A 14,872-nucleotide genomic window follows, 5' to 3' on the forward strand; every position below is an offset into this window, starting at 1 on the left:
ATAGTCATTCAATGCTATTTCTTTATCTCGTCAGCCTTTGGTAAGCAGCCAATTTGCAGGGCCACTAATTTGCAGCAAATCCAGAGCTAACAAGAGCAGATTCTTTGGAATTTTCAATAGCACTTAGGCGGAGCAAATTCTTTGTTTGAAATTGTTTGAATTTACAGACAAGTCTTTTCAAGCTTGTTACTCCTTCTTTTCAGTTAAACTAAGCTTGCAGAGCCCTAGCTGATGTAATCCTGCACCATGTGCGAATAGAGATAGCAGGAGCTGCAGATGCTGGAGAATCTGAGATAACAAGGTGTAGAGCTGGATGAACACGACAGGCCAAGCAGCATCAGAGGAGCAGGAGGGCTGACGCTTTGGGCCTAGGCCATATTAAATTTCAACTAGACCACAAACACATTCGGAAAGCAGGGACAGGCATGCAAAGACTGCCCCTTTGGTTCTCCAGGCTTCACCACTCCAGCCATGGAGATTCCCAATGTGGGGGCAGGATGGAGGAGGGTGGGTGCAGTGAGGGGGAGATGGGGGTAAAGGAGAAGCGGGCAGAGGCTGGTGGAAGTGAGGTCCTTCTGATGATTGACCGCATGCCTCCGTTTGAAGGCAGGGGGTGGCGCCAGTCCCGCGTAAGGAGAGACATGTCAGGAGTGCATTTGGGTAGCGACTTCCATGACTGTCGAGGTGCCTCAGAGTTTAGCAGCTTATCTGAAAGGCATGATCTCAGTCAGCGCCACACCCCCTCAGCAGCACCTTGCGGTGTCAGTCTAGCCTCCAGAGTTCAGGTCCATAAGACCATAAGACATAGGAGTGGAAGTAAGGCCATTCGGCCCATCAAGTCCACTCCGCCATTTAAATCATGGCTGGTGGGCATTTCAACACCACTTCCCTGCACTCTCCCCATAGCCCTTGATTCCTTCTGAGATCAAGAATTTGTCGATCTCTGCCTTGAAGGCATCCAACGTTCCGGCCTCCACTGCACTCTGTGACAATGAATTCCACAAGCCCACCACTCTCTGGCTGAAGAAACATCTCCTCATTTCAGTTTTAAATTTACCCCCTCTAATTCTAAGGCTGTGCCCATGAGTCCTGGTCTCCCTGCCTAACGGAAACAACTTCCCAGCATCCACTCTTTCTAAGCCATACATTATCTTGTAAGTTTCTATTAGATCTTCCCTCAACCTTCTAAACTCTAATGAGTACAATCCCAGGATCCTTAGCTGTTCATCATACGTTAAACGTACCATTCCAGGGATCATCCGTATGAATCTCCGCTGGACATGCTCCAGGACTAGTATGTCCTTCCTGAGGTGTGGGGCCCAAAATTGGACACAGTATTCTAAATGGGCCCTAACTAGAGCTTTATAAAGCCTCAGAAGCACATCACTGCTTTTATATTCCAACCCTCCTGAGATAAACGACAGGTCCTGGCAGATAGTCACCAGGTTGTCCCTTAGAGCTGGACATTGTCAACCAACTGTGTTGTGATATAACTGTGGTACACTGGGGGAATTTTAACCTTGAGCTGGTCTGTAAAATGAAGGATGTTGAGGGGTTCATTGAAGTCACTTGGTTTGAAACTGGGGAGGATGTAAAAAGCGTGGTGGATCCAATTTCTCCCATGCTTTCGTGCAATATAAGCCCTAAGTCAAAATTATCACCATGTTGTAAGTGTTGGTTCCTTGTGGTAGACTGGTCAGAAAGGTTAGATCACATGGGATTCAGGATGTGCTTCCCAATTGGATTCATAGTTGGGTCAATGTTAGGAGACAGAGTGTGGTGGTTAAAGGTTGGCTTTTGGACTGGAGGTCTGAGACCAGAGGCATCCCACAATGGTTCGGGCTGGCCCCCCTGTCGTTATTTACATGAACAATCTGGATGAGAACATTGGAGATATGGTTCGGAAGTTTGCAGGTGATCCCAAAATTGGTGGCATAGTGGACAGTGAAGAAAGTTGTCAAAGATTACAAAGCAATCTTGATCAATTGGGCCAATGGGCGGAGGGCTGCCAGATGGAATTTAGTTTAGATAAATGAAAGGTATTGCATTTTGATAAGACAATCCATGGCTGGACTTCCACAGTTAAATGTAGGAACCTGGGGAGTCTAGTAGAAAACAGAGGTCTAGGGGGTTGAAGTACATAGTTATTTGAAAATTGCATTGCAGGTAGACAAGGTTTAAGAAGGTGTTTAGTGCGCTTTGCTTCATTGCTCAGACCATCGAGTACAAGAGTTGGGATATTGTCTCGAGGGTGTACATGATGCATTTCTGTTCCCCTGTTATCTGAAGGATATTATTAAACTGGAGGGGGTTCGGAAGAGATTTACCAGATGTTGCCAGAAATGGAGGGTTTGCATTTTAAACAGAGGCTGGATAGGCTGGGACATTATACACTGGAGCGTAGGAGTTTGAAGGGTGACCTTATGGAGGTTTTTCAAATCATGAGGGACATAGATAAGATGAAAGCAAAGGTCTTTTCTTTAGGATAGGGAAGTTCAAAACTCGGGGCAATAATTTTGAGGTGAGAGGAGTAAGATTTAGAAGGGATTTGAGGGGCAACTTTTTCACACAGAGGGTAGTGAAATGAACTGCCAGAGGTAGATGCTGATACAGTTACAACATTTAAAAGGCGTTCGGACAGGTGCTTGAATGGGAGAGGTTGAGAGGGATATGGGCCAAATTCAGGTAAATGGGATTAGTTCATTTGGGAAACTTGGTCAGCATGGACGTGTTGGATCAAGGGATCTGTTTTCGTGCTGTATGACTCTATGACTGTGTAACTACATCATTAGAATATGGAAGACAGTTAGCACTTAGCTCTCTCATCCCTGATCTACAGTACAAAGGGCTCTTGTTTTCACATCACAGCTTGAGTGCATTAAAGGGGCATGAGTTACTGAGGGAGTGCAGCACTGTTGGAGGGTGCTGGTATTTGAGGTGAGGGGAATGCCCAAGCTGGGGAGTTCTTGTTGGTGTCATGCCTAACACAGTGAATATCAGGGTGTGATCATGTCTCTAGATATTAGTGGAATTATCTGTGATGTCCATCAATAATAATGTCCCTCCCAGCCACCTAGTCCTCTGTGTCTGCACTGATTCCTTGCAGAAGCTTATACAATTCTCTTCTGTGAACCACGACATTTTCCCCTCACACTGGCTTCTGTCCTCTTCCCAAAGCCTTTTTAAATCCATACACAATGCACAGTCAGAACTGCAGGCACCGATTCCGAATGGCCGAGAGGGGCGCTTGCAAATCAGGTGGGAACTGAGCAGGTTTGGCGCGGGATGCACATTGCACCAGAATACTGTACTTTCCAGACACTGTTCAGGGAATCCCTGCATAAGGTGCGACCAAAAATAAACAGTGACTCACTACTGATCGCTAATAGCTGCAGACGGCCGCTTGTGTGTGCAAGCCAGGCACTTCCCCCCCCCCCCCCCATAGCTTTCCGTTTGTCATTGGTTAGGAGCGAGGGGGTAGAGGGAGCTAGAGTCACATTGGCAAGGCGCTGTACAATAAAGCATAATCAGTCTGGGCAGATGTATGCAAGGTAGTGACGGCAAGGCTTTTATGGGGAGTGTACAAAAGCTGTGAGAGAGACCAGCAGCTCAGACACTGCGTGAGTAGAGAGAGAGAGAGCGTGTTTACTGCTGTCCAGGAACATTCCACGGGTTTAAAAAGAAGACTGGGCAACGACATTCATTCATGGCACCCAGTAGGTTCTTTTCCCTGGGTAAGTTACAAGCTTACGTTATATTTAATACAAAGTCTAACTATCAGATACTGCTCTTTATCTCCCATTGCCGCTCCCCCCAACCCCCAGCCCTTACCCATTCTCCTGTCTCTCGCATTTGCTTTTCTTGATGAATTATTCTTTTTGTTGGCACTCATTCATTGGGTGCAGTGACAGGGTTCAGAGAGCCCAGGTTTGATGTGTTAATGCAATAGTCCGTGTTCTTGCATTGGCTTTATTTGCCTCTGCTATTCATGGAAGGTAAGGCTGGGGGCTTACTGTACCAACAGGCATCATTAGGTATGAGGGAGAACAGTCATGGGTTTTCCAACTGGATGGTTGGAATTGGTCAGCGTACACCCTGCACGTTTCATCAGGGAGTTTTTTGAGGTCATGTTAGTCATTTTCTCGTAATGAGCAAATAAATTTCCAGAGAAAGGGCTGGCATTTCTAAGCACCTTTCTTAACCATTGGCTTTACTGTCAAATGAGATACCTGCGTCTAACACAGAGCAACAACCTCAGTCTTGTGCTGGGTTTTCAGCCTGGAATTGTGAGCGCCACTCCAGGGAATCTTTGACTTTGTGAATCTAATGAGCCGCAGCCAATAAACACTCAAAGGCACACACATACACAGATACATACATACACACACATACACACACACACACACAAACACACACATACACACACACACACATACACACACACATTCATACACACAGACACACACACAAACACACATTCATTCACACAGACACACACACACAGACACAAACACACACATACACACACACACATGTATACACGGACAAACACATACACACACATAAACAAACACATATACACAAACATAGAGTTAGTAAGAACTGCCAATGGTGGAGTCTGAGATAACACAATGTGGACCTGGAGGAACACAAACACACACATATATAGACATACACAGATGTAAACACACACATACAAACATACACTCACACAGACAAAACACACAAGTGCAAACACACACAGATACACACACACACGTACACACAGATACACATACAATCAGTACACAAACCCTGTGCAAGGCATAGACAGACATACACACACAAACAACACACGCATATTACCTACACACACCTACAAGGGGCATACCTACACAGACACAGTCTCACACACACACACCCACGCACGCACACACCTGACAGTGGCATATCATGAAGCAAGATTGTTAAGACAAAGGACAAAGGTTTAAGGCAAACATAGTATGAGATAAAGAGGCAAGACAAACAGGAGAGAGTGAGTGAAGGCAGATTGAAGTGAAACAATGTAGGGATAGCAGAGAGTATGAGGAAAGAGTGGACAAAGGGAAAAGGGAAAGGATGAAAGAGGGGAAAGCAGATCCAGAACATAAGGAGAGAGGGATGGTGAGAACAATAAAGCAAGAAAAGAAAGAATAGATCAGAGGGAGGATGCAAGAGAGCAGATGGCGGTGAACAGACTGAAAATGATTGGGGAAAAGAGCAGTGATCAGCCAGAAGACAACTGTGTTGCTGCATGAGGCATTAAAAGATAATCCAGAGCAGGAAAGTGTGGAACATTACGTTCTCTCCTCGATGTGGATTCAGAAACTATTCAGGGAAGTAGTCAGGAAATTCATGAATAGTACAGGAAGAGGAATAAGGCAGGCAGCCCGTGCTGATACGGGACCACAAGAAATGATCCTGCATTGTAGAATGCATGGAAGCCGTGATATAATCTTCCAGGTTCCTGTTCTATATTAGTGACACTTGGCACAATCCACTCATGCAGCTACCAGTCTGACTCAACTGATCGACAAAGACCTAGCGAAATTTTCTGGTAATGAGTCAAGACATCAAATATATCAAACACTTGATACCAGGTAACCACATCAGAGATTCATGCTGTTTTATTTTAGTTGAATTCTGCTGTAAGGGCATTTTGTGTGAAAGTACCCATGTCAGTCACAAGCATAATTTTGGTGGTCTGTCATAATGACTGTTAACCCTCCACTTGAACACCTTGCATGTTCAGGCTAACACTTTGCAATGGGGTTCGACCAGATCTGATTTCTCAACCTCCTTGCCTTGATCCCATTATTGTCTTCCTTCTGTTTCATCTTCCTCCATATGACCCCAGTGTACACTTGTCACATCAACCTACATGATACCCAGGGTTGGTTTATCACTGGGATGTGGCATCACCATGGCTTTTCTGAGGCATCTTTGGCTCTTGCCCCTCAACTGGTTGGGGACAAGGTCTTCTCCTTGGAGCAGTCTGTTCCCCATGTTATCAAGGAAATAGTCCTGGGATTTGGAACTAGTGATGTTGAAGGAATAGCGATATATTATCAAGTCAGTATGGCATGTGGTTTCAAAGGGAACATTGAGATTAAAAGGTGATTATGTTTCCATGCCTCCAGGAGCTACTGTTGAATAAGTCTTGGCACTTTGATCCCATCCATTTCTCAGATGGTACTTCTGTTAACTAATGATGGGAGTCAATTTGTAAAGGTACAGTAGAGCTGGGATGAAATGGGTGTCCTTTTCTTGGGTGGTGTTGAGTTTAAATGTTGCTAGAGTTGCACCGAGAGACAGCTTTCTGGAGTGTGTTCCGTCTTACCCCTGGCTTATGCCGTGTAAATGGTTCTGACTTTAGCAGAGCCCTGCAGAATTCCCAGCCCCCGACCTTCAGGCGTTGCAGAAGGTGCTTAGAATCTGTATTGCCGGAGATGGCCATTGCTTGTGTCGAGTGAAACTTATTTGACTTTTATCCATCATTGTCCAGGTCTTGCTGCATTCAGAAATTGATCATTCAGGGAGGAACGCGAGCGTGAGGGGTATCAGATCAGCCATGAAAGGTGGAACAGTCTCAAGGGGCTGAATGGCCTGTTTCAGTTCCTATTTCTTATGATCTTATCATCAAACATCCCACATCTAACCTTATAACAGAGACAATACTGTTGATGAACTGTTGAATATTAGAATAGATAGGTGGTTGTTTCTGACTATCACAGACTCGATGGGGTGAAGGGCTGAGCTGTAGGCCTCCACAATTGTAAGAATATTCCAAATCTTTTATCAATTGAAACTTCAAGCTGTCCATTTCTGAACAGGTATTACTGATAGTGATTGCTCTTAGAGACTCAGGTTAAAATCAGAGCCCGTTTGCACCACCTCCTCTATCCCAAGGTCAGTCGAGGTAATGCAGATTTTAAATTTGTGAAGGAGCTTGATGTTGGGGGGTGGAGAGAGGGGAGACACCAAATCTTGGCATGACCTATAAACAAAGGACAGTCACCAATGAAGCCAATGAAGAACTCAGGTTGGCCGGAGACTGGTGATTGAAGATTGTGCCAGCTCAGGGAGTGGGTGAGGAGAATTTATGGACGTAATTCAGGATAATCTAGAACAAAATGAAAGAGGGGAAAGAGTTGCAGTTAGAATGAGGCAGACCGTGTGCAGCATATGCATTTCTCATGCTGATCTGAGTGGGTTGATTGTAGTCTTCAAGGATGTACGCAGGGGGACCGAGATGAACTAGGGCTGATATGAATGCCTTTGTAGTGTGGTGCCAGGTGTAGCAGAATATAAAGAAACCACACACTCATTCTGAAACAGCGACATGAAGTTTAGCAATGTGATCATTGGAACATTCCGCATGCACTTTTCAACACGCAGTCCTTTCAGATCTCGATCAGAAGTTCCACGTGCATTCTGAAATGGCACTCGGAAAGATGGAAACTTTCTACAGAGAGCTCTGAGAGGTGATAAATATCTAAGTAATGACATTTTCTGCTCTAAGATTAATCAGCTTCGTGTCAAACCAGAGTACGCAGCAATCTGCCAGGAGACATTAATAGCCTTATTTGACTGGGTTTTCTGTTTGATGGGAGGTGGGCATCAGTGGCTGGCCCACCATTTATTGCCCATCCTTAACTGTCCCTTCAGAATGTGATGGTGAGCTACCTCCTTGAACTACAGCAGCCCATTTTGTGTTGGTTGACCCACAATGCCATTAGGAAGGGACTCGCAAGATTTTGACCCAGCAACGGTGAAGGAACAGCGATATATTTCCAAGTCAGGATGGTGAGTGGCTGGGCAGGGAACTTGCAGGGGGTGGTGTTCTCATGTATCTGCTGCCCTTGTCCTTTGAGGGGGGGGGGCGTGGTTAGGGAAGGTGCCGTTGAAGGGAGCTCAGTAAGCTACAGCAGTGCATTCTGTAGATGGAATTCACTGCGGCTGCAACCGTGGGTTGTTTGGTGGAGGTAGAAGGTATGTGAGGTGCTGGTTAGGGTGCAGATAGACCAGGCTGCTTTGTGTCGATGGTATTCTGGACCTTCACTCCTCTGGACAAGTGTACCAGCTCACTGGTATGAGCCTAGATGGTACAGGCTTTGGGAAACATAGGAGCTCTGTACTCAATGTCAGAATACCTCCCTCTGACCCACCCTCGTAGCCACAGTATTAACACAGCCGGCCCATTCGCTGCTTTTTGTCGATAGTAACCTGAGGATTCAGTCAGGGTCGAGCAATTAAGGCAGCAATTTCGGTCACAATGCGACAGAACCACTCTTAAGATTTCCAGGAAATGTAACGCAGTTTATTTCTCAAGAAAGCAACAGTAAGCAGTCACGGCCATCACTCCTGTTTCGTTTGCCCCAGCGATTGCCAGGCACAGAGCGGTGACAAACAAGACGAAAGCACTGGGGGCCAGAGACGGGTCTAGCAGTGTCCCAGGAGAGGTACGCGGGCAGTCGGGAGTTTACTCTCTGTTACTACAGGATCGTCTCACCCTCCCTTCCCTCCCTCCCTCCCTCCCTCCGTCTCCCGGATTCCAGCCTATGAAGCGTTGCCAGGAACCTGTTGTTCTGTTCAACACGCTCTGATTGTGTTGCAGCCTGAGGAGGTCAGGCTCAGAATTGCTGAATGCGCATGGGAAGAAGCGAAGGAATGCCAGCCCTGTTGCTACTTTGTGCTGGTAAATATGCCAACCCCCTCTTCCCCCCCACCCTCCCCCCACCACCACCCCCCAGCCCCAAAACTGGGGCAGTGATTAACTTCTGATTGACGTCAAACTCTGCCCGGATCATAGGGGCATCAGAGGCTGAGCAGTGACCTTATAGAGGGTTGTAAATAAGGCAAATGACAAAGGCTTTTTCACTAGGGTGGGGGAGGCAGACTTCAAAACTTAAAGGGGAATGTATTTTTGAGGTGAGGCGGGAAAGATTTCAAAAGGACACGAGGGGCAATTTTTTTACACAGAGCGCGGTTAGTGAGTGGAATGAACTTCCAAAGGAAGTGGTGGATGTGGGTGCAATTACAATGTTTAAAAGACATTTGGATAAATACATGAATAAGAAAGATTCAGGGAGATAGAGGCCAAACACGAACGAGTGGGACTAGTTTAGTTTGGGAATCTTTATTTATGCTTTCATGGGATGAGGGTGTTGCTGACCATGCAACATTTATTGCCCGTTCTTAATTGCCCAGAGGGCAGTTAAGAGTCAACTACATTGGTGTGGGTCTGGAGTCACATGGAAGCCAGATCGGGTAAGGATGGCAATTTCCTTCCCTAAAAGACATTCGTGAGCCAGATGGGATTTTCCCCCAGCAATCAACTTTGGATTCATGGTCATCATTAGATTGTTAATTCCAGATATTTTATTGGATTCAAACTCCGCCATCTATCAAGGCAGGATTTGAGCCCAGGTCCCCAGAACATTAACCGGGTCTACTGGATTAACAATCCAACGATAATATCACTCGGCCATCACCTCCCCCTTATGGCTAGTAACGATGAAACAAACCAAAGGGTCTGTTTTCCTAGCCGTATGACTGTCTGACTCAGGCAGGGGAGCAACGATGATGTTTTTCCAAGCACTCCCCATGACCTTCTGCAGACATTAATGTCTATCAGCTCCACATGCCTTTATTAGAAAGTTGAAATAAAGGCAGAAACAAATAAAGCTGGCTGTCCCAGAGGGGATAAACCAGGAAGGCGAACAAAAAGATTAGCAACTGCAGGTAACAGAGTTCCATTTGGAAGTGTGCCAGGTGATCGGAGCCCAGGGTGTGATCATTGCTGGCAGAGAAATGGACAAGATCATCCAGGCATGATATTTTCCCCAGGGCACATGGGGTAAAGTCCCTCTCGCAGGCTGTTGGAGAGCTGGTGAGAGATGAGTCCTGCCCACCTTCATGCCAATGTGGCAGTGGTGGGACCAGGTGGTAATGACCATGCCACCCTGCCTGGCGACAATTTCCAGTGGTCCAGAAACCGACAGCTCTCGCCCCCGTCAGTGCCACTGAGCAGGCAGCGGCCTTCTGCTTGTACGTCACTGGGGATCACAGACAGCGAAGAGCTGAGGGAGGTGTGTCGCGGGAGTGGGACGTTCGGTCGGTTGATAGGGGGACTGTGGCTACACTTTCTAGGTTTTGAATGGAAGACAGCGTGGTGCCAGGGTCTCAGATGCAAGGTCAGATCTTGTTCTCAGAGCTAAAGTGAACAAAGGGAAATGGCGGGTGAGACAAAGCTGGAGCAGGGGCCTGGGTTAAATGATCAGCCGCGATTGTATCGAAAGGCAGAACATGTTTGAAGGGCCAAATCTACTCCTGTTCCTATTTTCTGTGTCCATCAGCAAGGACCATCTGTCCTACATCCTCCCTCCTTCTCGCATGGACATAGTTTTTTTTTCCCAAGGGCCATTCTGCCTTACCCAGCTGACGTTATGCCTTACTCTCTGGGATCTTGCTGTGCATGAATTTGTTGTATTTCCTTTAATGCTGACTGTATCTCCAAGAGTGCTTCCTCGGTTCTGCTATGATATCTCAGGATGCTATAATGTTGTGAAAGGGACAGTCAGGTCCTTTCCTTAATGTGCCAAGTGATTTACAGACCTTGGGTGAAGGGTTGCTCTGGTGGGGCTGGATTTAGCTACCCTGGCTCACGTCTCCTAAAGTCTGTATCTCGTTGATCATTTTGAGCTGAGCTGGGGGCCGGTTCGAAGAGAAGCGCTGACCAGATTTCCTCGCACTCCTTGAGGAACCTCTGAAACATGGTCCCATCGAATCCCCAACCTTATATTCCAGCTCCTTTCCCGCGATGTGGGAATCTCCGGCACTGACAGCATTCGTTGCCCCACACTCAGCACAGTTCCCCTTTATTGCCCCAGAATACCACTGACTGGGTTACCAGGCCATTTCAGAAGGCAACCAGGTATCGACCTTTCGCTGCAGGACGCACATATTGACTCATGGGTAAAGATGGCATTTCTCCCTTTCATCTAAACTAGATTGGATTTTACAACTGGGTCAACAGTTTAAAGATGTGAAGGTTAGATGGTTTAGCCATGCTAAATTACCCATAGCGTCCAGGCATGTGCAGACTAGGGAGGATTGGCCATGGAAAATATGGGGATATGGGGATTGAGGAGGGGAATTGAGTCTGGAGGCCTTCAGAGGGAAAGTGCAGACTGGATGGGCCAAATGGCCTGTTTCTGCACGTTAGGGATTCTATGAATCTATGAGCTTGCTAATGTTTCATTTCAGATTGATTTAGTTACATGAATTTAAACTCCTGGCCTTTTCTAATGGGATTTGGACTCCAATCACCAAACCTTTAGCCTCATGACAACTCAGTTTCCGTCAAGTAGAATTGGGTAATGCAATTATCAGGGTGGGGGAAGGGGCAGTATTTAGGTGCACAGACATCTTTCTTCTCTCTAGGGACTGATGAAACTTCATCAACCTTAATCACAGCCTCAGTTTAACACCACAGGGCTGTAGTCCATTCACTCTAAGGTGACAAGGGAAACATGCTAATCCCTGTGAATCTGGGCACCAAGTACAATCCAATACAATGCAGTGCAGCAGAGAAACAGGCCTTTTGGCCCATCAATTTGCAACAATTCTTAATCCTTATTTGGACCTACTACTTATTGTCCATGCCCCCTTTCTATTCCTCTGTTTCCCCCCGGTCATGTATCTATCAAGATATGCCTTAAACGTCGCTCATATGCCTGCTTCCACCACCTCCACAGGCAGTGTGTTCCCGGCACCCACCACCCTCTGTGTGAAACATTATCTCTGCACTTCTCCCCCGAACATTTCCCTCTCATCTTGAACCTGTGACCTCTTGTAGGTGACCTTTCCACCCTGGGGAAAAGCCTCTGACTATTCACCCTATCTATGCCTCTCATCATTTTGTGGCCCTCTAACAGTTTGGTCCTTCAGCCTTCAACTTTTCAGTGAAAACAGTCTGAGCGTATCCAATATCTCCTCCCAACTAAAACCATCTCGATCAGGCAGCATCCTGGTAAACTCTCTCTGCAGGCTCTACAAAGCATCCACATCCTCCTGGTAGTGTGGTGGCCAGAACTGTATTCAGTATTCCAAATGTGGCCCTAATTAAAAGTTTTGTACGGCTGTAACATAACTTGCCTATTTTTATAAAAACCGAAAGAACTACGGATGCTATAATTCAAGACCAAAAACAGAAATTGCTGAAAAGGCTCAGCAGGTCTGCCAGCATCCGTGAAGAGAAATCATTATTAGCATTTCCAGCAATTTCTGTTTCTGTTGCCAACTTTAATATTCAATACACTAGTCAATAAAGGCAAGTGTGCTATATGCCTGAGGTAACAAGGTGTGAAGCTGGATGAACACAGCAGGCCAAGCAGCATCAGAGGAGCAGGAAAGTTGACATTTTGGGTTGAGACCCTTCTTCCGAAAATGCTGGGCTGTGTGCCTTCTTGACTACCTTGTTCACCTGGTTTGCCACTTTCAGAGATCCGTGGATCTGTATGACCTCCTCCCTCTGTATGGCAACTTGCACCAAATGACCTTTCACCCATTAACTGGGAATGCCAACCAGCTTTGGTTCAAAGGTTTATATCAGGTTTTCCTTTACTCAGGGATCATGCAGCACAGAAGATCCTTGGGCCCATCATGACATTGATGACTACATGAAATAGCCCATCTATTGTTTTTAACTCATTCATGGGTGTTGTTGACCCAAAATCTAGCCCTAACTCACTTCCTCAAGGTCTATTAAGGAATGATGGTCCAGGTCGTGATATCCATATCATGTGAACTAAATTAAAGTCCCAGACCTCCTGCAATTTCTTTTTCTCTACAAATTAATAAATAATTGGGAGTACAGAACATCTCAAAGGAGATAGGAATTCGAAGCTCTTTATCTTGAATTTATGAGCCACTTGTGGAACACTGTGTTCAATTCTGATCTCCCTTCTATAGGGAGGATGTTGTTAAACTTGAGAGGGTTCGAAAAGATTTTCAACGATGTCGGTGGGATTGTGGCTTTGAGCTGTCGGGAGAGGCTGAATAGGCTGGGGCTTTTTCTCCCCGGAATGTCGGAGATTTAGTGGTGACCTTACAGAGGTTTATAAAATCATGAAGGGCATGGATACGGTGCATAGCCAAGGCCTTTTTCCCAGGGTGGAGGAGTCCAAAACTAGAGGGCAAAGGTTTAAGTTGAGAGGGGAAAGATTTAAAAGGGACCTAAGGGTGGTGTGTGTATGGAATGAGCTGCCAGAGGACGCGATGGAGGCTGGTACAATTACAACATTTAAAAGGCATCTGGATGGGTACATGGGCAGGAAGAATTTAGAAGGATAATGGCCAAATGCTGGCAAATGGGAAAAGCAAGCATCAATGTACCCCGAAGGAAGCCGCTGTATAAATTGTAGCTTGTTGTTTTAATTGGAGTTTCCTTTCTCTCAAATCCAACTCGTTACATTCGGCTCTTGCTGAATGATAGATTAAAATTAAACTTTAACTTTTAGTAATCCTAAATTTCGAATGAATCACCAATTTCCTGAAGAGAGTTATGATTGAAATTGTTTCTGACTCATTTCCAGCACTGCATTCCAGATTGTAACACCTTATTCTGTTAAAATGAACCTCCTTGTCTCTCCATCCTTGCTCCTTTTGCCAATTTTCTTCCATTTGAGCTCTTTGTCACGACGTCCCTCCCCAGGGAGAACAATGCTTCTCTTTCTGCTCTATCAAACTGTTATATCTGCTATAAATTAGTAAAGTGTGGTTATTCAAATCCCATCTGTTCCATTTACAGCACACAGCTGCTTTTTAAGGCACTCCTACCAAGAAGTTCGGAGCCCCATGAGTGACAGCAGTGCCGCTATCACCAGAATTCAGAGGCTGTTCACAATGCACTGAGCTCCCCAGGCAGCACTATCCCCATCTTCCAGTATTGTGCAGTGCTGAGTCCTATCACATCCACCACTGGCCCAACATGAAGCCCTGAGCTCCGCTGATAGAAGGTTTCATTCAGGCAGATAGCAAAGGCTGGCTTCATTGCTCATTGGTCAATCAGCCGTGTCTATCTGAAGCAAACAGAGCAAGGGTTCTTGAGACCGCAGCCACTCTGTTCTCAGTAAGAACGGGCTGACAGGCCTCTCAGGCTAAATGACTGCATCCTGTCATTTCCAAGAAATAAGGGTGTCAACTCTAGCCCACGTTTAAGAGTTGGGTGGGGTCAGGTTAAGGGGGAACATGGTTCCTAGAGAGGCCATTATTTGTGACTCAGTTAATAGCTCTCTCCATTTTGAGTTTCATTGTTTAAAACCCTGCTCCAGGGCTGTAAGTGGAAAAGGTGGACCACAAATGCAGGGCAGTGTCACTGTCGGAGGGTGTCTCTTTAGGTTGTGATGTGAAACTGAGCCAGTCTTTGCCTTTGTGATGACGCAAGGTGGGGTAAAAGATTTGATGATGCTTTGTCGAAGACTTCTCCCTGGGGTCCCAGCTAATCTTTATCCCTCAGTCAACCTCACTAAAAGAGAATGCCTGGTCAACATTGTGTCACTGTTTTGGGGGACCTCGCTGAGAGAGATAAGGATATCTCAGTTCTGACATTGCAACAATCGCAATTATAAAGCACTCTGAGACATCCAATGGTCACACGGGCTGCAGAAATTAACTCAGCTCTTCACAAGAAGAACGACGACTGGACCCAAGACGTTAAATCTGTTTTCTGTCCCCTCAGATACCTCCAGAGTTTCTCCAGAAATTTCTCCTTTTCAGCTCGAGATTTCCAGCAGTTCCATAACTTAACCTGCTGGTTGAGGAGCTGATGGATTTACAAGCTCTTACATCC

General features: G+C 46.0%; 1 protein-coding gene across 4 annotated transcripts in view; it reads left to right on the forward strand.

Moving 5' to 3' along the window:
- Positions 1 to 3,491: 3,491 nt before the first annotated feature.
- Positions 3,492 to 14,872, forward strand: part of LOC125447444 (adhesion G protein-coupled receptor E2-like) — an 80,960-nt gene continuing 69,579 nt past the window's right edge. The window contains exon 1 of one of the 4 annotated variants that reach the window (XM_048521788.2): positions 3,492 to 3,734. In XM_048521788.2, coding sequence (XP_048377745.1) covers positions 3,707 to 3,734 — 28 coding nt within the window. In that variant the 5' untranslated portion in view covers positions 3,492 to 3,706. Of the gene's footprint in view, positions 3,735 to 5,509; positions 5,619 to 8,625; positions 8,717 to 14,872 lie in introns of those variants that run through there. The other 3 variants (XM_048521787.2, XM_048521786.2, XM_048521785.2) reach the window with 3 other exon arrangements.

The sequence above is a fragment of the Stegostoma tigrinum genome, chromosome 35 (genome assembly GCF_030684315.1).
Source record: "Stegostoma tigrinum isolate sSteTig4 chromosome 35, sSteTig4.hap1, whole genome shotgun sequence".
In the NCBI taxonomy this organism is placed as follows: domain Eukaryota; kingdom Metazoa; phylum Chordata; class Chondrichthyes; order Orectolobiformes; family Stegostomatidae; genus Stegostoma; species Stegostoma tigrinum.